At 36.9% G+C, this 21,475-nt stretch overlaps 1 protein-coding gene across 2 annotated transcripts in view; it reads left to right on the top strand.

Moving 5' to 3' along the window:
* LOC143246675 (peroxidase-like) overlaps positions 1-21,475 on the top strand; it is a 100,779-nt gene that overhangs the window by 76,557 nt on the left and 2,747 nt on the right. For both annotated transcript variants that reach the window (XM_076493750.1, XM_076493749.1), the window contains exons 12-14: positions 609-736; positions 19,442-19,644; positions 20,943-21,112. In XM_076493750.1, the coding sequence (XP_076349865.1) occupies positions 609-736; positions 19,442-19,644; positions 20,943-21,112 (501 nt within the window). The remainder of the gene's footprint in view (positions 1-608; positions 737-19,441; positions 19,645-20,942; positions 21,113-21,475) is intronic.

Below are 21,475 nucleotides of genomic sequence, written 5' to 3'. Positions count from 1 at the left end.
TTATTTTTTATGTGCCCTTATTTTCATCAAAATAAATTTATATTTCTGTAGACGTTCAAAACGTTATAACTACATGTATCGAAGCACTATAGATGTAGGTAAATTATGGTGAATGAAAACACTATAGACGGAACATAAATGACCAACATACGAACCCTAATCTAGTTCATTTCACTAACCCTTGCCCAAGATTGTTGATTATGAATGAAATTCCCCCCAAATCTCAATAACTTAGTGAACGTAACGTCTCATTTATCGAGTTTCCCTAACTTTGAATGTTTTATTATTTCAGTTACTATAGAAACATCAAACTGACTTCTTTACTACAGTCTTTCTTCCCTGGAGGTGTGGTCTTTGAATGACTTTCTTATTTCATTCGTTCTGTTTTTTTTTTAAATTTTCGTTTTCATTTAATGCATTTTTTTTTTTTTTTTTCGTCAACATTTTCTGTCTTCCTGTTGGGGAAGACGTTCATTCTACACGCCTCTTGAATGTGTCTTCTAAGAAAATAACACTTCCACAGTGATCTTTCAGATTTCAACCGCTGTCACGGTCTTCTGTAAACTACCTTATTTTATTCATTTTAATTACCTGTTGTTTCCCTGTAGGCGAAGACCCACTTCGTATCCTTCTCCGGCAACCATACATCATTTACGAACCTGGCAAGATTGACGAGTTGATCGGGGGACTCATCAACACTCCGGCTCAAACTTATGATCCCTTCATCACCATGGAGGTAAGTTATGATAACATTCATCAACACTCCGGCTCAAACTTATGATCCCTTCATCACCATGGAGGTAGGTTATGATAACATTCATCAACACTCCGGCTCAAACTTATGATCCCTTCATCACCATGGAGGTAGGTTATGATAACATTCATCAACACTCCGGCTCAAACTTATGATCCCTTCATCACCATGGAGGTAGGTTATGATAACATTCATCAACACTCCGGCTCAAACTTATGATCCCTTCATCACCATGAAGGTAGGTTATGATCCCTTCATCACCATGGAGATAGGTTATGATGACATTCATCACCATGGAGGTAAGTTGTGATGACATTCATCACCATGGAGGTAGGTTATGATAACATTCATCACCATGGAGGTAGGTTACGATAACATTCATCACCATGGAGGTAAGTTATGATAACATTCATCAACACTCCGGCTCAAACTTATGATCCCTTCATCAACATGGAAGTAAGTTATGATAACATTCATCAACACTCCGACTCAAACTTATGATCCCTTCATCACCATGGAGGTAAGTTATGATGACATTCATCTCCATGGAGATAAGTTATGATGACATTCATCGCCATGGAGATAAGTCATGATAACATTCATCTCCATGGAGGTAAGCTATGATGACATTCATCACCATGGAGGTAAGTTATGATAAGATTCATCACCATGGAGATAAGTTATGATAACATTCATCACCATGGAGGCAGGTTATGATAACATTCATCACCATGGAGGCAGGTTATGATAACATTCATCTCCATGGAGGTATGATAGCATTCATCACCATGTTATGATAACATTCATCACCATGGAGGCAGGTTATGATAACATTCATCACCATGGAGGTAGGTTATGATAACACGTCTGGCAACACGTCTGGCAACTTTCTTTGCGTCTCCGAGAACGATACAGGTTAAAGGTCGAACTGAAAATACCTCTTTAGTGTACAGCAGGAATACAGTGTTTTATTGACTAATGATACTAATACCATTGGTCAGGGCAATATCATTCAAAAGATACTTTTGTGGTGGTCAACATTATTTAGTACTTCCTACCAGCTAGCTAGGTTTTCAGATACACTGAACACATGCAGTTGTAACTTTTGTGGTGGTCAACATGATTCAGTACTTCCTACCAGCTAGCTGGGTTTTCAGATACACTGAACACATACAGTTGTAACTTTTGTGGTGGTCAACATGATTCAGTACTTCTTACCAGCTAGCTGGATTTTCAGATACACTGAACACATGCAGTTGTAACTTTTGAAGTGACCTCCATAAAATTATATATTACAGCGCCACCAACCCGTCAAAAGGACGTGATAAATACTGAAAATGAAAAAATAATATAGCTCTACTATAATGGTGAAGATTTTTGTGAAAGTAAAAACAAGAAGACCCATTCTCAATCACTCTTTGTATTGGTATTTCTACGTTGATAGCTTTTTACTATGGTTTGAAAGCTGGATTAGAAAAATAATTTCATCATAACATGTAACAAAAACTTCAATCTAAAGTACGGTACGTTTGTTGCGCATTTGAAAGAAAGACACGTTGCGTTTAAACCATTACTAGCTACAACTGAAGTGATACGACCATCAGTAGCTACAACTGAAGTCATATGACCATTAGTAGCTACAACTGAAGTGATACGACCATCAGTAGCTACAACTGAAGTCATATGACCATTAGTAGCTACAACTGAAGTGATACGACCATCAGTAGCTACAACTGAAGTCATATGACCATTAGTAGCTACAACTGAAGTGATACGACCATCAGTAGCTACTGAACTGAGTAGCTACATGATGACCATTAGTAGCTACAACTGAAGTGATACGACCATTAGTAGCTACAACTGAAGTGATATGACCATTAGTAGCTACAACTGAAGTGATACGACCATTAGTAGCTACAACTGAAGTGATACGACCATTAGTAGCTACAACTGAAGTGATACGACCATTAGTAACTACAACTGAAGTGATACGACCATCAGTAGCTACAACTGAAGTCATATGACCATTAGTAGCTACAACTGAAGTGATACGACCATCAGTAGCTACAACTGAAGTGATACGACCATCAGTAGCTACAACTGAAGTCATATGACCATTAGTAGCTACAACTGAAGTGATACGACCATCAGTAGCTACAACTGAAGTCATATGACCATTAGTAGCTACAACTGAAGTGATACGACCATTAGTAGCTAGAACTGAAGTTATATGACCATTAGTAGCTACAACTGAAGTGATACGACCATTAGTAGCTACAACTGAAGTGATACGACCATTAGTAACTACAACTGAAGTGATGTGACTATTAGTAGCTACAACTGAAGTGATATGATCATTACTAGCTACAACTGAAGTGATACGACCATTAGTAGCTACAACTGAAGTGATACGACCATTAGTAGCTACAACTGAAGTGATACGACCATTAGTAGCTACAACTGAAGTCATATGATCATTAGTAGCTACAACTGAAGTGATATGACCATTAGTAACTACAACTGAAGTGATGTGACTATTAGTAGCTACAACTGAAGTGATACGACCATTAGTAGCTACAACTGAAGTGATACGACCATTAGTAACTACAACTGAAGTGATGTGACTATTAGTAGCTACAACTGAAGTGATACGATCATTAGTAGCTACAACTGAAGTGATACGACCATTAGTAGCTACAACTGAAATGAAACGACCATTAGTAGCTACAACTGAAGTGATACGACCATCAGTAGCTACAACTGAAGTGATACGACCATCAGTAGCTACAACTGAATTTTTTCATGACCATTGTGTCTCTTCTCTAGTTGAAAGAATCTATTTAATGACAACCATTTCCTTCTTGTTACCATCACTAACTTTGTTGTTTCTTAACCATAGAACACCATGGTAATGGTTATACTGGTAATTTTATCATTTAGTTTACTTTAGTAACTTGTAAACATTACGAAATTCTTACACTCTCCTGTCGACTTGTTCAAAAATTACCACGACCTGGTATATATGCTGTCACTTGAGTTGTTCTCTCATTTTCCCACTATTTCTTTTTCCTGGTATATATGCTGTCACTTGAGTTGTTCTCTCATTTTCCCACTATTTTTTTTTCCTGGTATATATGCTGTCACTTGAGTTGTTCTCTCATTTTCCCACTATTTCTTTTTCCTGGTATATATGCTGTCACTTGAGTTGTTCTCTCATTTTCCCACTATTTTTTTCCTGGTATATATGCTGTCACTTGAGTTGTTCTCTCATTTTCCCACTATTTGTTTTTCCTGGGATATATGCTGTCACTTGAGTTGTTCTCTCATTTTCCCACTATTTGTGTTTCCTGGTATATATGCTGTCACTTGAGTTGTTCTCTCATTTTCCCACTATTTTTTTGTTCTGGTGTATATGCTGTCACTTGAGTTGTTCTCTCATTTTCCCACTATTTTTTTTTTCCTGGTATATATGCTGTCACTTGAGTTGTTCTCTCATTTTCCCACTATTTGTTTTTCCTGGTATATATGCTGTCACTTGAGTTGTTCTCTCATTTTCCCACTATTTTTTTTTCCTGGTATATATGCTGTCACTTGAGTTGTTCTCTCATTTTCCCACTATTTGTTTTTTTTTTTCCTGGTATATATGCTGTCACTTGAGTTGTTCTCTCATTTTCCCACTATTTTTTTGTCCTGGTATATATGCTGTCACTTGAGTTGTTCTCTCATTTTCCCACTATTTGTTTTCCTGGTATATATGCTGTCACTTGAGTTGTTCTCTCATTTTCCCACTATTTTTTTTTCCTGGTATATATGCTGTCACTTGAGTTGTTCTGTCATTTTCCCACTATTTTTTTTTTTCTGGGACATATGCTGTCACTTGAGTTGTTCTCTCATTTTCCCACTATTTTTTTTCCTGGTATATATGCTGTCACTTGAGTTGTTCTCTCATTTTCCCACTATTTGTTTTTCCTGGTATATATGCTGTCACTTGAGTTGTTCTCTCATTTTCCCACTATTTTTTTGTCCTGGTATATATGCTGTCACTTGAGTTGTTCTCTCATTTTCCCACTATTTTTTTCCTGGTATATATGCTGTCCTGGTATATATGCTGTCACTTGAGTTGTTCTCTCATTTTCCCACTATTTTTTTGTCCTGGTATATATGCTGTCACTTGAGTTGTTCTCTCATTTTCCCACTATTTTTTTGTCCTGGTATATATGCTGTCACTTGAGTTGTTCTCTCATTTTCCCACTATTTTTTTGTCCTGGTATATATGCTGTCACTTGAGTTGTTCTCTCATTTTCCCACTATTTTTTTTCCTGGTACATATGCTGTCACTTGAGTTGTTCTCTCATTTTCCCACTATTTTTCTCTCATTTTCCCACTGTCCTGGTATATATGCTGTCACTTGAGTTGTTCTCTCATTTTCCCACTATTTTTTTTTCCTGGTATATATGCTGTCACTTGAGTTGTTCTCTCATTTTCCCACTATTTTTTTGTCTATTTTTTTGAGTTGTTCCTGGGACATATGCTGTCACTTGAGTTGTTCTCTCATTTTCCCACTATTTGTTTTTCCTGGTATATATGCTGTCACTTGAGTTGTTCTCTCATTTTCCCACTATTTTTTTGTCCTGGTATATATGCTGTCACTTGAGTTGTTCTCTCATTTTCCCACTATTTTTTATCCTGGTATATATGCTGTCACTTGAGTTGTTCTCTCATTTTCCCACTATTTTTTTTTCCTGGTATATATGCTGTCACTTGAGTTGTTCTCTCATTTTCCCACTATTTTTTTTTCCTGGGACATATGCTGTCACTTGAGTTGTTCTCTCATTTTCCCACTATTTGTTATGCTTTCCTGGTATATATGCTGTCACTTGAGTTGTTCTCTCATTTTCCCACTATTTTTTTTTCCTGGTATATATGCTGTCACTTGAGTTGTTCTCTCATTTTCCCACTATTTTTTTGTCCTGGTATATATGCTGTCACTTGAGTTGTTCTCTCATTTTCCCACTATTTTTTGTCCTGGTATATATGCTGTCACTTGAGTTGTTCTCTCATTTTCCCACTATTTGTTTTCCTGGTATATATGCTGTCACTTGAGTTGTTCTCTCATTTTCCCACTATTTGTTTTTCCTGGTATATATGCTGTCACTTGAGTTGTTCTCTCATTTTCCCACTATTTGTTTTTCCTGGGACATATGCTGTCACTTGAGTTGTTCTCTCATTTTCCCACTATTTGTTTTTCCTGGTATATATGCTGTCACTTGAGTTGTTCTCTCATTTTCCCACTATTTGTTTTTTTTCCTGGTATATATGCTGTCACTTGAGTTGTTCTCTCATTTTCCCACTATTTCTTTTTCCTGGTATATATGCTGTCACTTGAGTTGTTCTCTCATTTTCCCACTATTTGTTTTTCCTGGTATATATGCTGTCACTTGAGTTGTTCTCTCATTTTCCCACTATTTGTTTTTCCTGGGACATATGCTGTCACTTGAGTTGTTCTCTCATTTTCCCACTATTTGTTTTTCCTGGTTGTTCTCTCATTTTCCCATATGCTGTCACTTGAGTTGTTCTCTCATTTTCCCACTATTTGTTTTTCCTGGTATATATGCTGTCACTTGAGTTGTTCTCTCATTTTCCCACTATTTCTTTTTCCTGGTATATATGCTGTCACTTGAGTTGTTCTCTCATTTTCCCACTATTTTTTTGTTCTGGTGTATATGCTGTCACTTGAGTTGTTCTCTCATTTTCCCACTATTTGTTTTTATATGCTGTCCTGGTATATATGCTGTCACTTGAGTTGTTCTCTCATTTTCCCACTATTTTTTTTTCCTGGTATATATGCTGTCACTTGAGTTGTTCTCTCATTTTCCCACTATTTTTTTTTTTTATCCTGGTATATATGCTGTCACTTGAGTTGTTCTCTCATTTTCCCACTATTTTTTTTCCTGGTATATATGCTGTCACTTGAGTTGTTCTCTCATTTTCCCACTATTTTTTTTCCTGGTATATATGCTGTCACTTGAGTTGTTCTCTCATTTTCCCACTATTTGTTTTTCCTGGTATATATGCTGTCACTTGAGTTGTTCTCTCATTTTCCCACTATTTTGTTCTTTTTTTCCCACTATTTTTTTTTTTTTTTCCTGGTATATATGCTGTCACTTGAGTTGTTCTCTCATTTTCCCACTATTTGTTTTGTCCTGGTATATATGCTGTCTGGTATATATGCTGTCACTTGAGTTGTTCTCTCATTTTCCCACTATTTTTTTTTTCCTGGTATATATGCTGTCACTTGAGTTGTTCTCTCATTTTCCCACTATTTGTTTTTTTCCTGGTATATATGCTGTCACTTGAGTTGTTCTCTCATTTTCCCACTATTTGGTTTTCCTGGTATATATGCTGTCACTTGAGTTGTTCTCTCATTTTCCCACTATTTTTTTTTTTCCTGGTATATATGCTGTCACTTGAGTTGTTCTCTCATTTTCCCACTATTTGTTTTTCCTGGTATATATGCTGTCACTTGAGTTGTTCTCTCATTTTCCCACTATTTTTTGTCCTGGTATATATGCTGTCACTTGAGTTGTTCTCTCATTTTCCCACTATTTTTTTTGTCCTATATATGCTGTCACTTGAGTTGTTCTCTCATTTTCCCACTATTTTTTTTCCTGGTATATATGCTGTCACTTGAGTTGTTCTCTCATTTTCCCACTATTTTTTTTTTTCCTGGTATATATGCTGTCACTTGAGTTGTTCTCTCATTTTCCCACTGGTATATTTTTTTTCCTGGTATATATGCTGTCACTTGAGTTGTTCTCTCATTTTCCCACTATTTTTTTTTTCCTGGTATATATGCTGTCACTTGAGTTGTTCTCTCATTTTCCCACTATTTGTTTTCCTGGTATATATGCTGTCACTTGAGTTGTTCTCTCATTTTCCCACTATTTTTTTTTTTCCTGGTATATATGCTGTCACTTGAGTTGTTCTCTCATTTTCCCACTATTTTTTGTCCTGGTATATATGCTGTCACTTGAGTTGTTCTCTCATTTTCCCACTATTTTTTGTCCTGGTATATATGCTGTCACTTGAGTTGTTCTCTCATTTTCCCACTATTTTTTTCCTGGTATATATGCTGTCACTTGAGTTGTTCTCTCATTTTCCCACTATTTTTTTTCCTGGTATATATGCTGTCACTTGAGTTGTTCTCTCATTTTCCCACTATTTTTTGTCCTGGTATATATGCTGTCACTTGAGTTGTTCTCTCATTTTCCCACTATTTTTTTTCCTGGTATATATGCTGTCACTTGAGTTGTTCTCTCATTTTCCCACTATTTTTTTTTCCTGGTATATATGCTGTCACTTGAGTTGTTCTCTCATTTTCCCACTATTTTTTTTTTCCCACTCCTGGTATATATGCTGTCACTTGAGTTGTTCTCTCATTTTCCCACTATTTTTTTTTCCTTGGTATATATGCTGTCACTTGAGTTGTTCTCTCATTTTCCCACTATTTTTTTCCCTGGTATATATGCTGTCACTTGAGTTGTTCTCTCATTTTCCCACTATTTTTTTCCTGGTATATATGCTGTCACTTGAGTTGTTCTCTCATTTTCCCACTATTTTTTTTTCCTGGTATATATGCTGTCACTTGAGTTGTTCTCTCATTTTCCCACTATTTGTTTTCCTGGTATATATGCTGTCACTTGAGTTGTTCTCTCATTTTCCCACTATTTTTTTTTCCTGGTATATATGCTGTCACTTGCTGTCACTTGAGTTGTTCTCTCATTTTCCCACTATTTTTTTTTCCTGGTATATATGCTGTCACTTGAGTTGTTCTCTCATTTTCCCACTATTTTTTTTTCCTGGTATATATGCTGTCACTTGAGTTGTTCTCTCATTTTCCCACTATTTTTTTTTTTCCTGGTATATATGCTGTCACTTGAGTTGTTCTCTCATTTTCCCACTATTTTTTGTCCTGGTATATATGCTGTCACTTGAGTTGTTCTCTCATTTTCCCACTATTTTTTTTTCCTGGTATATATGCTGTCACTTGAGTTGTTCTCTCATTTTCCCACTATTTTTTTTTCCTGGTATATATGCTGTCACTTGAGTTGTTCTCTCATTTTCCCACTATTTTTTGTCCTGGTATATATGCTGTCACTTGAGTTGTTCTCTCATTTTCCCACTATTTTTTATCCTGGTATATATGCTGTCACTTGAGTTGTTCTCTCATTTTCCCACTATTTTTTTTTTCCTGGTATATATGCTGTCACTTGAGTTGTTCTCTCATTTTCCCACTATTTTTTTTCCTGGTATATATGCTGTCACTTGAGTTGTTCTCTCATTTTCCCACTATTTTTTTTTTTTCCTGGTATATATGCTGTCACTTGAGTTGTTCTCTCATTTTCCCACTATTTTTTTTTTCCTGGTATATATGCTGTCACTTGAGTTGTTCTCTCATTTTCCCACTATTTTTTGTCCTGGTATATATGCTGTCACTTGAGTTGTTCTCTCATTTTCCCACTATTTTTTGTCCTGGTATATATGCTGTCACTTGAGTTGTTCTCTCATTTTCCCACTATTTTTTGTCCTGGTATATATGCTGTCACTTGAGTTGTTCTTATATGCTGTCACTCATTTTCCCACTATTTTTTTTCCTGGTATATATGCTGTCACTTGAGTTGTTCTCTCATTTTCCCACTATTTTTTTTTCCTGGTATATATGCTGTCACTTGAGTTGTTCTCTCATTTTCCCACTATTTTTTGTCCTGGTATATATGCTGTCACTTGAGTTGTTCTCTCATTTTCCCACTATTTTTTTTTCCTGGTATATATGCTGTCACTTGAGTTGTTCTCTCATTTTCCCACTATTTTTTTTCCTGGTATATATGCTGTCACTTGAGTTGTTCTCTCATTTTCCCACTATTTTTTTTTTTCCTGGTATATATGCTGTCACTTGAGTTGTTCTCTCATTTTCCCACTATTTTTTTGTCCTGGTATATATGCTGTCACTTGAGTTGTTCTCTCATTTTCCCACTATTTTTTTGTCCTGGTATATATGCTGTCACTTGAGTTGTTCTCTCATTTTCCCACTATTTTTTGTCCTGGTATATATGCTGTCACTTGAGTTGCTCTCTCATTTTCCCACTATTTTTTTTTTCCTGGTATATATGCTGTCACTTGAGTTGTTCTCTCATTTTCCCACTATTTTTTGTCCTGGTATATATGCTGTCACTTGAGTTGTTCTTTCATTTTCCCACTATTTTTTGTCCTGGTATATATGCTGTCACTTGAGTTGTTCTCACTCATTTTCCCACTATTTTTTTTCCTGGTATATATGCTGTCACTTGAGTTGTTCTCTCATTTTCCCACTATTTTTTTTCCTGGTATATATGCTGTCACTTGAGTTGTTCTCTCATTTTCCCACTATTTCTTGTCCTGGTATATATGCTGTCACTTGAGTTGTTCTCTCATTTTCCCACTATTTTTTGTCCTGGTATATATGCTGTCACTTGAGTTGTTCTCTCATTTTCCCACTATTTTTTATCCTGGTATATATGCTGTCACTTGAGTTGTTCTCTCATTTTCCCACTATTTTTTTTTTCCTGGTATATATGCTGTCACTTGAGTTGTTCTCTCATTTTCCCACTATTTTTTTTCCTGGTATATATGCTGTCACTTGAGTTGTTCTCTCATTTTCCCACTATTTTTTTGTCCTGGTATATATGCTGTCACTTGAGTTGTTCTCTCATTTTCCCACTATTTTTTTATCCTGGAATATATGCTGTCACTTGAGTTGTTCTCTCATTTTCCCACTATTTGTTTTTCCTGGTATATATGCTGTCACTTGAGTTGTTCTCTCATTTTCCCACTATTTTTTTTCCTGGTATATATGCTGTCACTTGAGTTGTTCTCTCATTTTCCCACTATTTTTTATCCTGGTATATATGCTGTCACTTGAGTTGTTCTCTCATTTTCCCACTATTTTTTTTTCCTGGTATATATGCTGTCACTTGAGTTGTTCTCTCATTTTCCCACTATTTTTTTTTCCTGGTATATATGCTGTCACTTGAGTTGTTCTCTCATTTTCCCACTATTTTTTTTTTCCTGGTATATATGCTGTCACTTGAGTTGTTCTCTCATTTTCCCACTATTTTTTGTCCTGGTATATATGCTGTCACTTGAGTTGTTCTCTCATTTTCCCACTATTTTTTGTCCTGGTATATATGCTGTCACTTGAGTTGTTCTCTCATTTTCCCACTATTTTTTTTTTTTTCCTGGTATATATGCTGTCACTTGAGTTGTTCTCTCATTTTCCCACTATTTTTTTTTTTTTCCTGGTATATATGCTGTCACTTGAGTTGTTCTCTCATTTTCCCACTATTTTTTGTCCTGGTATATATGCTGTCACTTGAGTTGTTCTCTCATTTTCCCACTATTTTTTTTCCTGGTATATATGCTGTCACTTGAGTTGTTCTCTCATTTTCCCACTATTTTTTTTCCTGGGACATATGCTGTCACTTGAGTTGTTCTCTCATTTTCCCACTATTTTTTTTCCTGGTATATATGCTGTCACTTGAGTTGTTCTCTCATTTTCCCACTATTTTTTTTTCCTGGTATATATGCTGTCACTTGAGTTGTTCTCTCATTTTCCCACTATTTTTTGTCCTGGTATATATGCTGTCACTTGAGTTGTTCTCTCATTTTCCCACTATTTTTTATCCTGGTATATATGCTGTCACTTGAGTTGTTCTCTCATTTTCCCACTATTTTTTTTTCCTGGTATATATGCTGTCACTTGAGTTGTTCTCTCATTTTCCCACTATTTTTTTTCCTGGTATATATGCTGTCACTTGAGTTGTTCTCTCATTTTCCCACTATTTGTTTTTCCTGGTATATATGCTGTCACTTGAGTTGCTCTCTCATTTTCCCACTATTTTTTTTTTCCTGGTATATATGCTGTCACTTGAGTTGTTCTCTCATTTTCCCACTATTTTTTTTTCCTGGTATATATGCTGTCACTGGTTGTTCTCTCATATATGGTACTTGATATGCTGTCACTTGAGTTGTTCTCTCATTTTCCCACTATTTTTTTTTCCTGGTATATATGCTGTCACTTGAGTTGTTCTCTCATTTTCCCACTATTTGTTTTCCTCCTATATATATGCTGTCACTTGAGTTGTTCTCTCATTTTCCCACTATTTTTTTTCCTGGTATATATGCTGTCACTTGAGTTGTTCTCTCATTTTCCCACTATTTTTTTTTTTTTTGGTATATATGCTGTCACTTGAGTTGTTCTCTCATTTTCCCACTATTTTTTTTTCCTGGTATATATGCTGTCACTTGAGTTGTTCTCTCATTTTCCCACTATTTTTTGTCCTGGTATATATGCTGTCACTTGAGTTGTTCTCTCATTTTCCCACTATTTTTTATCCTGGTATATATGCTGTCACTTGAGTTGTTCTCTCATTTTCCCACTATTTTTTTTTTTCCCACTATTTTTTTTTTTCCTGGTATATATGCTGTCACTTGAGTTGTTCTCTCATTTTCCCACTATTTTTTTTTTCTGGTGTATATGCTGTCACTTGAGTTGTTCTCTCATTTTCCCACTATTTTTTTTCCTGGTATATATGCTGTCACTTGAGTTGTTCTCTCATTTTCCCACTATTTTTTTTCCTGGTATATATGCTGTCACTTGAGTTGTTCTCTCATTTTCCCACTATTTTTTTTTTTCCTGGGATATATGCTGTCACTTGAGTTGTTCTCTCATTTTCCCACTATTTTTTGTCCTGGTATATATGCTGTCACTTGAGTTGTTCTCTCATTTTCCCACTATTTGTTTTTCCTGGTATATATGCTGTCACTTGAGTTGTTCTCTCATTTTCCCACTATTTTTTTTTCCTGGTATATATGCTGTCACTTGAGTTGTTCTCTCATTTTCCCACTATTTTTTTTTCCTGGTATATATGCTGTCACTTGAGTTGTTCTCTCATTTTCCCACTATTTTTTTTCCTGGTATATATGCTGTCACTTGAGTTGTTCTCTCATTTTCCCACTATTTTTTTTTCCTGGTATATATGCTGTCACTTGAGTTGTTCTCTCATTTTCCCACTATTTTTTTTTTTTTTTCCTGGTATATATGCTGTCACTTGAGTTGTTCTCTCATTTTCCCACTATTTTTTTTTCCTGGTATATATGCTGTCACTTGAGTTGTTCTCTCATTTTCCCACTATTTTTTTTCCTGGTATATATGCTGTCACTTGAGTTGTTCTCTCATTTTCCCACTATTTTTTTTTCCTGGTATATATGCTGTCACTTGAGTTGTTCTCTCATTTTCCCACTATTTTTTATCCTGGTATATATGCTGTCACTTGAGTTGTTCTCTCATTTTCCCACTATTTTTTTTTCCTGGTATATATGCTGTCACTTGAGTTGTTCTCTCATTTTCCCACTATTTGTTTTTCCTGGTATATATGCTGTCACTTGAGTTGTTCTCTCATTTTCCCACTATTTGTTTTTCCTGGTATATATGCTGTCACTTGAGTTGTTCTCTCATTTTCCCACTATTTTTTGTCCTGGTATATATGCTGTCACTTGAGTTGTTCTCTCATTTTCCCACTATTTTTTTTTCCTGGTATATATGCTGTCACTTGAGTTGTTCTCTCATTTTCCCACTATTTTTTTTCCTGGTATATATGCTGTCACTTGAGTTGTTCTCTCATTTTCCCACTATTTTTTTTCCTGGTATATATGCTGTCACTTGAGTTGTTCTCTCATTTTCCCACTATTTTTTTTTCCTGGTATATATGCTGTCACTTGAGTTGTTCTCTCATTTTCCCACTATTTTTTTTTCCTGGTATATATGCTGTCACTTGAGTTGTTCTCTCATTTTCCCACTATTTTTTTGTCCTGGTATATATGCTGTCACTTGAGTTGTTCTCTCATTTTCCCACTATTTTTTTTTTCCTGGTATATATGCTGTCACTTGAGTTGTTCTCTCATTTTCCCACTATTTTTTTCTCCTGGTATATATGCTGTCACTTGAGTTGTTCTCTCATTTTCCCACTATTTTTTTCCTGGTATATATGCTGTCACTTGAGTTGTTCTCTCATTTTCCCACTATTTTTTTTCCTGGTATATATGCTGTCACTTGAGTTGTTCTCTCATTTTCCCACTATTTGTTTTTCCTGGTATATATGCTGTCACTTGAGTTGTTCTCTCATTTTCCCACTATTTGTTGTTCCTGGTATATATGCTGTCACTTGAGTTGTTCTCTCATTTTCCCACTATTTGTTTTTCCTGGTATATATGCTGTCACTTGAGTTGTTCTCTCATTTTCCCACTATTTGTTTTTCCTGGTATATATGCTGTCACTTGAGTTGTTCTCTCATTTTCCCACTATTTGTTTTTGGGATATATAATGTCACTTGAGTTGTTCTGGTATATATGCTGTCACTTGAGTTGTTCTTTCATTTTCCCACTATTTTTTATCCTGGTATATATGCTGTCACTTGAGTTGTTCTCTCATTTTCCCACTATTTTTTTTTTCCTGGTATATATGCTGTCACTTGAGTTGTTCTCTCATTTTCCCACTATTTTTTTTGTCCTGGTATATATGCTGTCACTTGAGTTGTTCTCTCATTTTCCCACTATTTGTTTTTCCTGGTATATATGCTGTCACTTGAGTTGTTCTCTCATTTTCCCACTATTTTTTGTCCTGGTATATATGCTGTCACTTGAGTTGTTCTTTCATTTTCCCACTATTTTTTTATCCTGGTATATATGCTGTCACTTGAGTTGTTCTCTCATTTTCCCACTATTTTTTGTCCTGGTATATATGCTGTCACTTGAGTTGTTCTCTCATTTTCCCACTATTTTTTTATCCTGGAATATATGCTGTCACTTGAGTTGTTCTCTCATTTTCCCACTATTTGTTTTTCCTGGGATATATGCTGTCACTTGAGTTGTTCTCTCATTTTCCCACTATTTTTTGTCCTGGTATATATGCTGTCACTTGAGTTGTTCTTTCATTTTCCCACTATTTTTTTTCCTGGTATATATGCTGTCACTTGAGTTGTTCTCTCATTTTCCCACTATTTTTTTTTTTTTCCCACTATTTTTGGTATATATGCTGTCACTTGAGTTGTTCTTTCATTTTCCCACTATTTTTTGTCCTGGTATATATGCTGTCACTTGAGTTGTTCTCTCATTTTCCCACTATTTTTTTTTCCTGGTATATATGCTGTCACTTGAGTTGTTCTTTCATTTTCCCACTATTTTTTGTCCTGGTATATATGCTGTCACTTGAGTTGTTCTCTCATTTTCCCACTATTTTTTTATCCTGGTATATATGCTGTCACTTGAGTTGTTCTCTCATTTTCCCACTATTTGTTTTTCCTGGGACATATGCTGTCACTTGAGTTGTTCTCTCATTTTCCCACTATTTTTTGTCCTGGTATATATGCTGTCACTTGAGTTGTTCTCTCATTTTCCCACTATTTTTTTATCCTGGAATATATGCTGTCACTTGAGTTGTTCTCTCATTTTCCCACTATTTGTTTTTTTCCTGGTATATATGCTGTCACTTGAGTTGTTCTCTCATTTTCCCACTATTTGTTTTTCCTGGGACATATGCTGTCACTTGAGTTGTTCTCTCATTTTCCCACTATTTTTTTTTCCTGGTATATATGCTGTCACTTGAGTTGTTCTCTCATTTTCCCACTATTTTTTGTCCTGGTATATATGCTGTCACTTGAGTTGTTCTTTCATTTTCCCACTATTTTTTGTCCTGGTATATATGCTGTCACTTGAGTTGTTCTTTCATTTTCCCACTATTTTTTTTATCCTGGTATATATGCTGTCACTTGAGTTGTTCTCTCATTTTCCCACTATTTTTTGTCCTGGTATATATGCTGTCACTTGAGTTGTTCTTTCATTTTCCCACTATTTTTTGTCCTGGTATATATGCTGTCACTTGAGTTGTTCTTTCATTTTCCCACTATTTTTTTTTCCTGGGACATATGCTGTCACTTGAGTTGTTCTCTCATTTTCCCACTATTTGTTTTTTTCCTTGAGTTGTTCTCTCATTTTCCCACTCCTGGGACATATGCTGTCACTTGAGTTGTTCTCTCATTTTCCCACTATTTTTTGTCCTGGTATATATGCTGTCACTTGAGTTGTTCTCTCATTTTCCCACTATTTTTTGTCCTGGTATATATGCTGTCACTTGAGTTGTTCTTTCATTTTCCCACTATTTTTTGTCCTGGTATATATGCTGTCACTTGAGTTGTTCTTTCATTTTCCCACTATTTGTTTTTCCTGGTATATATGCTGTCACTTGAGTTGTTCTCTCATTTTCCCACTATTTTTTTTTCCTGGGACATATGCTGTCACTTGAGTTGTTCTCTCATTTTCCCACTATTTTTTATCCTGGTATATATGCTGTCACTTGAGTTGTTCTCTCATTTTCCCACTATTTTTTGTCCTGGTATATATGCTGTCACTTGAGTTGTTCTTTCATTTTCCCACTATTTTTTTTTTTTTGTCCTGGTATATATGCTGTCACTTGAGTTGTTCTTTCATTTTCCCACTATTTTTTTGTCCTGGTATATATGCTGTCACTTGAGTTGTTCTCTCATTTTCCCACTATTTTTTGTCCTGGTATATATGCTGTCACTTGAGTTGTTCTTTCATTTTCCCACTATTTTTTAGTCCTGGTATATATGCTGTCACTTGAGTTGTTCTCTCATTTTCCCACTATTTTTTGTCCTGGTATATATGCTGTCACTTGAGTTGTTCTTTCATTTTCCCACTATTTTTTTTTTTGTCCTGGTATATATGCTGTCACTTGAGTTGTTCTCTCATTTTCCCACTATTTTTTTTTCCTGGGATATATGCTGTCACTTGAGTTGTTCTCTCATTTTCCCACTATTTTTTATCCTGGTATATATGCTGTCGCTTGAGTTGTTCTTTCATTTTCCCACTATTTTTTGTCCTGGTATATATGCTGTCACTTGAGTTGTTCTCTCATTTTCCCACTATTTTTTTGTCCTGGTGTATATGCTGTCACTTGAGTTGTTCTCTCATTTTCCCACTATTTGTTTCTCCTGGTACATATGCTGTCACCTGAGTTTTTGTCTCATTTTGCTTTAGATGAAAATTCTACTCATAGTAGTAACGGTTTTTTTTTGTTTTTTTAATCATGATTATGTCTTGATTCAAAATGAATTGTTTCGATCATGGCGTTCTATTATTTTTTAGGAATTTTCACGCAAAAGTATACGTAAAATCTTCTCTGTTCTGCCATGCTGTTCTAAATTTTGAAATGATAGCCTTGAAAGAGAGAAAAGGCAGCTAGTCAACAACACACACCTCCAGGTCCCAAGCTGCTCTCCTCATACAGCCAGGTCCCAAGCTGCTCTCTTCACACAGCCAGGTCCCAAGCTGCTCTCTTCACACCGCCAGGGCCCAAGCTGCTCTCCTTACGCTGCCATGTCTCAAGCTGCTCTCCTCATACAGCCAGGTCCCAAGCTGCTCTCTTCACACCGCCAGGTCCTAAGCTGCTCTCTTCACACCGCCAGGGCCCAAGCTGCTCTCCTCACGCTGCCAGATCTCAAGCTGCTCTCCTCACACAGCCAGATCCTAAGCTGCTCTCTTCACACCGCCAGGGCCCAAGCTGCTCTCCTCATACAGCCAGGTCCCTAGCTGCTCTCCTCACACCTCCAGGTCCCAAGCTGCTCTCCTCACACCACCAGGTCCTAAGCTGCTCTCCTCACACCTCCTGGTCCCAAGCTGCTCCCCTCACACCTGCAGGTCCTAAGCTGCTCTCCTCACACTACCAGGTTCCAAGCTGCTCTTCTCACACCTCCAGGTCCCAAACTGCTCTCCTCATACAGCCCGATCCTAAGCTGCTCTCCTCACACCTCCAGGTCCCAACCTGCTCTCCTCACACCACCAGATCTCTGCTGCTCTCTCTCACACCTCCAGGTCTCAGGCTGCTCCTCACACCTCCAGGGTCCTGCTGCTCTCCTCACACCACCAGGGTCCCAGCTGCTCTCCTCACACCTCCAGGTCCTGCTGCTCCCTCACACCTCCAGGTCCTGCTGCTCTCCTCACACTACCAGGGTTCCAAGCTGCTCTTCTCACACCTCCAGGTCCTGCTGCTGCTCCTCACACTGCCAGATCTCTGCTGCTCTCCTCACACCACCAGATCTCTGCTGCTCTCCTCACACCACCAGATCTCTGCTGCTCTCCTCACACTGCCAGGGCCTGCTGCTGCTCTCCTCACACTACCAGATCTCTAGCTGCTCTCCTCACACCACCAGATCTCTAGCTGCTCTCCTCACACTGCCAGGGCCCAAGCTGCTCTCCTCACACTACCAGGTCACAAGCTGCTCTCCTCACACCTCCAGGTCCCAAGCTGCTCTCCTCACACTGCCAGATCTCAAGCTGCTCTCCTCACACCACCAGATCTCAAGCTGCTCTCCTCACACTGTCAGGTCCCAAGCTGCTCTCCTCACACCTCCAGGTCCCAAGCTGCTCTCCTCACACTGCCAGGTCCCAAGCTGCTCTCCTCACACTGCCAGATCTCAAGCTGCTCTCCTCACACCTCCAGGTCCCAAGCTGCTCTCCTCTTATTCTTATTTTTGTAATTCCTCAATGGCCCCAAAACGAAGAGCATAAATGGGCGTTGAATCAGTGCTGTTTCAAAACAAATTTTGATTTATTATGCAAAGGGCCTTCTTTGTAGGTCCGAAACTGAAGGAGCAGTGGATAGATTCATTTGCTGTAAACTAATATTTTTATGTGGAAAATTTGCGATCCATTTTACAATCGTACAGGTATTAATGTTTCTAATATTTAAAAAAATGCAAAATTCAGTTGTTGGCGAAGAATCGATATATTTATATAGCTGTTAAACTGGTGTTTTGATGTAAGATGTCCCATTTTCTAAGTCGTAGGTTCTTCTTTACAGATTGAAATTGAATTTGAAGAGTCAATGTTCGAACGTCGGAGTTCTCGGAATTTTAATAGTAGAACTTTAAAGATGGACTCTATAATATCTTCCTAACAAACTGTCCGAGTGATAAGTGGCTACTGCTTTAGTTTTTACAAAAATATGATAGTAATCTAGCTTTTAAAAGTTGGTTTAAAAGTATCTGGGCGGATTAATAATTTTGTCCCCCGCTGGTACAGCGATAAGTCTATGGAATTACAACACTAAAATCAGAGGTTCGATTCCCCTCGGAGGAATAAGCAGATAGCCCGACGTGGCTTTGTTTTAAGAAAACACACACACACACACACAATTAACAATTTTGGACGAAGGAATTCAAATCCAATTTGTAGCTTTCTCACTTCGTTCAAAGTGTGGGTTTGTGTCCCTTGTCAAATGGTTTATCTTTCTATGATGTAAGATTATAGTACAACATTCTCTGTGTAGGAGGGAAATGCTGTTGAATACCATAGTCTTAAAAAAGTTTAATGTGACTTAAATCTCTTTAATTTGATAGGCCTATCGACATAATGTGACTTAAACTCTTTAATTGTACAAGGTGACTTAAACCTCGCTGGTTTGATAGGCCTATCATATTTTTCATGCTTGAAGAACCAATTAATATCCAGACATCTGAGGTATACAGAAGAGATACAGTGACATTTTATATCCTGTGGCTTTTATTTCTATGACAGGTGACCAACCATCTTTTCGAAGAACCTCCCCACCCGTTTGGAATGGACTTAATAGCATTCAACATCATGCGTGGTCGAGAAACAGGGATTCCAGGCTATAATGACTTCAGACACTGGTGTGGGTTGGGAAGAGCGAAAACATTTGAAGAACTCGAACCCTATCTTAACAACGGGACTGCTTTTAAGTACGCTCAGATTTACAAGTAAGTTTAGCTCTCTGTTACCTTGTAGAAACAGCCATGCACCATGAAAACTATTCAAACTAATGTACAAAAACTATAATTACGGCAAAAGCTGTTTTTATAAGAAACGCTGCTTTATTCTTACCAATTTGCAACAAAGTAAATCATGATTGTATACCTTTTGGTTATTTCCAAGCTCCACACTCTATAATTGCCAACTGGTTAGACAATTTCCAACACCACTATTGTTCAACTGAGTCCACGTTTTTCACTATGTGTGTTCCAGATATTCACGCAGGGTTCACCTGTACAAGCCACATCTAGTTTTGAGCTAATAAACTAGAGAAAAGCCAGTTTGTCAGTAAAATCCGCTGCCAATTTGTGGCTATTTTAATCGAATAAATAGGAATTGGCCGACACTCTTTTAACCATTCTCTCGCGTTTTTGTTTTTGTGGCAAAGAGACGCGCGCTATGGTCCCTGGGGTCCGCAGCCCGACATGCTAACCACTTGACAAAGTCCAACTCCAGGTCTTTGACAAAATTATTATTATTATTTTAGAATTTCGCAAGCTTCAGATTTGGTTTGGTTAACACTTTTGGCCTTTAATAGGATAACATTAAACAAATATAAAATTATATTTTTAACATTTAGTTTTTTGTTTTGGTGTTTTTATTTGAGGTTAAATCTTTAATACGTTTTTTGTTCGATTTAGAAAATAATTTTTAAAAAAATCACAAAACCTGAATATGCCCTGAATGATTACTACACGTGTATTTTGTCGTAACATAAATCATAATTTAAACTATATAACAAACCAGCCTTAAAACAGTTTTCTTTTTTTAATTTCGCGCAAAGCTACACGAGGGCTATCTGCGCTAGCCGTCCCTAATTTAGCAGTGTAAGACTAGAGGGAAGGCAGCTAGTCATCATCACCCACAGCCAACTCTTGGGTTACTCTTTTACCAACGAATGGTGTGATTGAGCGTCACATTATAACGCCTCCACGGCTGAAAGGGTGAGCATGTTTGGTGTCACGGAGATTCGAATCCGCGACCCTCGAATTACGAGTCGAGTGCCTTAAACACCTGGCCCATCAGCGCTACTGAATATTAAAAATAGATACATGTAACCGAAATCCGTTAAACCCAATTAATATTTTTTAAAGAACTTTTATTGTCGTTTTTCAGTATTGTCCAAGCATTATACGTATATACACAACGTTATGCTAAAGTGTTATCTGACACCTAATTATTATTTTTATTTGTGTATGATTCTCTTTCTAAATGAAATTAATTTATAATTTGTCATTAAATTCAGACATCCCGATGACATTGATCTATGGAGTGGAGGAATCTCGGAGCGCCGTCTACCGGGAGCTATGATTGGCCCTACTTTTGCTTGTATTATAGCTCGCCAATTTGACAACGTAAGACGAGGTGATCGATACTGGTACGAAAATTCTGGCTTTCCATCAGCGTTTACACCTGGTAATTATCCTTTCTAAGGTTTATACCTCTCTGAGGTTATAATATGACGAGTACAAGTCCTAATGACCCTCTTAAAAGTATTGGTACAGAGAAATAATGTGAGATCTGAAAGTACTATGTTATTAATTTATACAACGAAGTACATTAAACCCTAAAGACAATAAATTAGTCCTGAAACGAAATATTGTAAATCTGAGAAAATTAAGGAAGTTATATAAAGATGTAAGATCTAAGAACAGTAAGCTACTGTTAAAATGTTAAATATTAGTAATATAAGTACTGTGTACATTAAGGTAAAAAAAAAAACAATGTAGTGAAGTCCTGAAAACGTTAAAGCAGTTGTTAAAATACTGGGTATATATT

Source organism: Tachypleus tridentatus, chromosome 3 (assembly GCF_004210375.1).
Source record: "Tachypleus tridentatus isolate NWPU-2018 chromosome 3, ASM421037v1, whole genome shotgun sequence".
NCBI classification, from domain to species: domain Eukaryota; kingdom Metazoa; phylum Arthropoda; class Merostomata; order Xiphosura; family Limulidae; genus Tachypleus; species Tachypleus tridentatus.
Note: the sequence above shows the minus strand (reverse complement) of the source record. Positions and strands in the feature narration are given on the sequence as shown.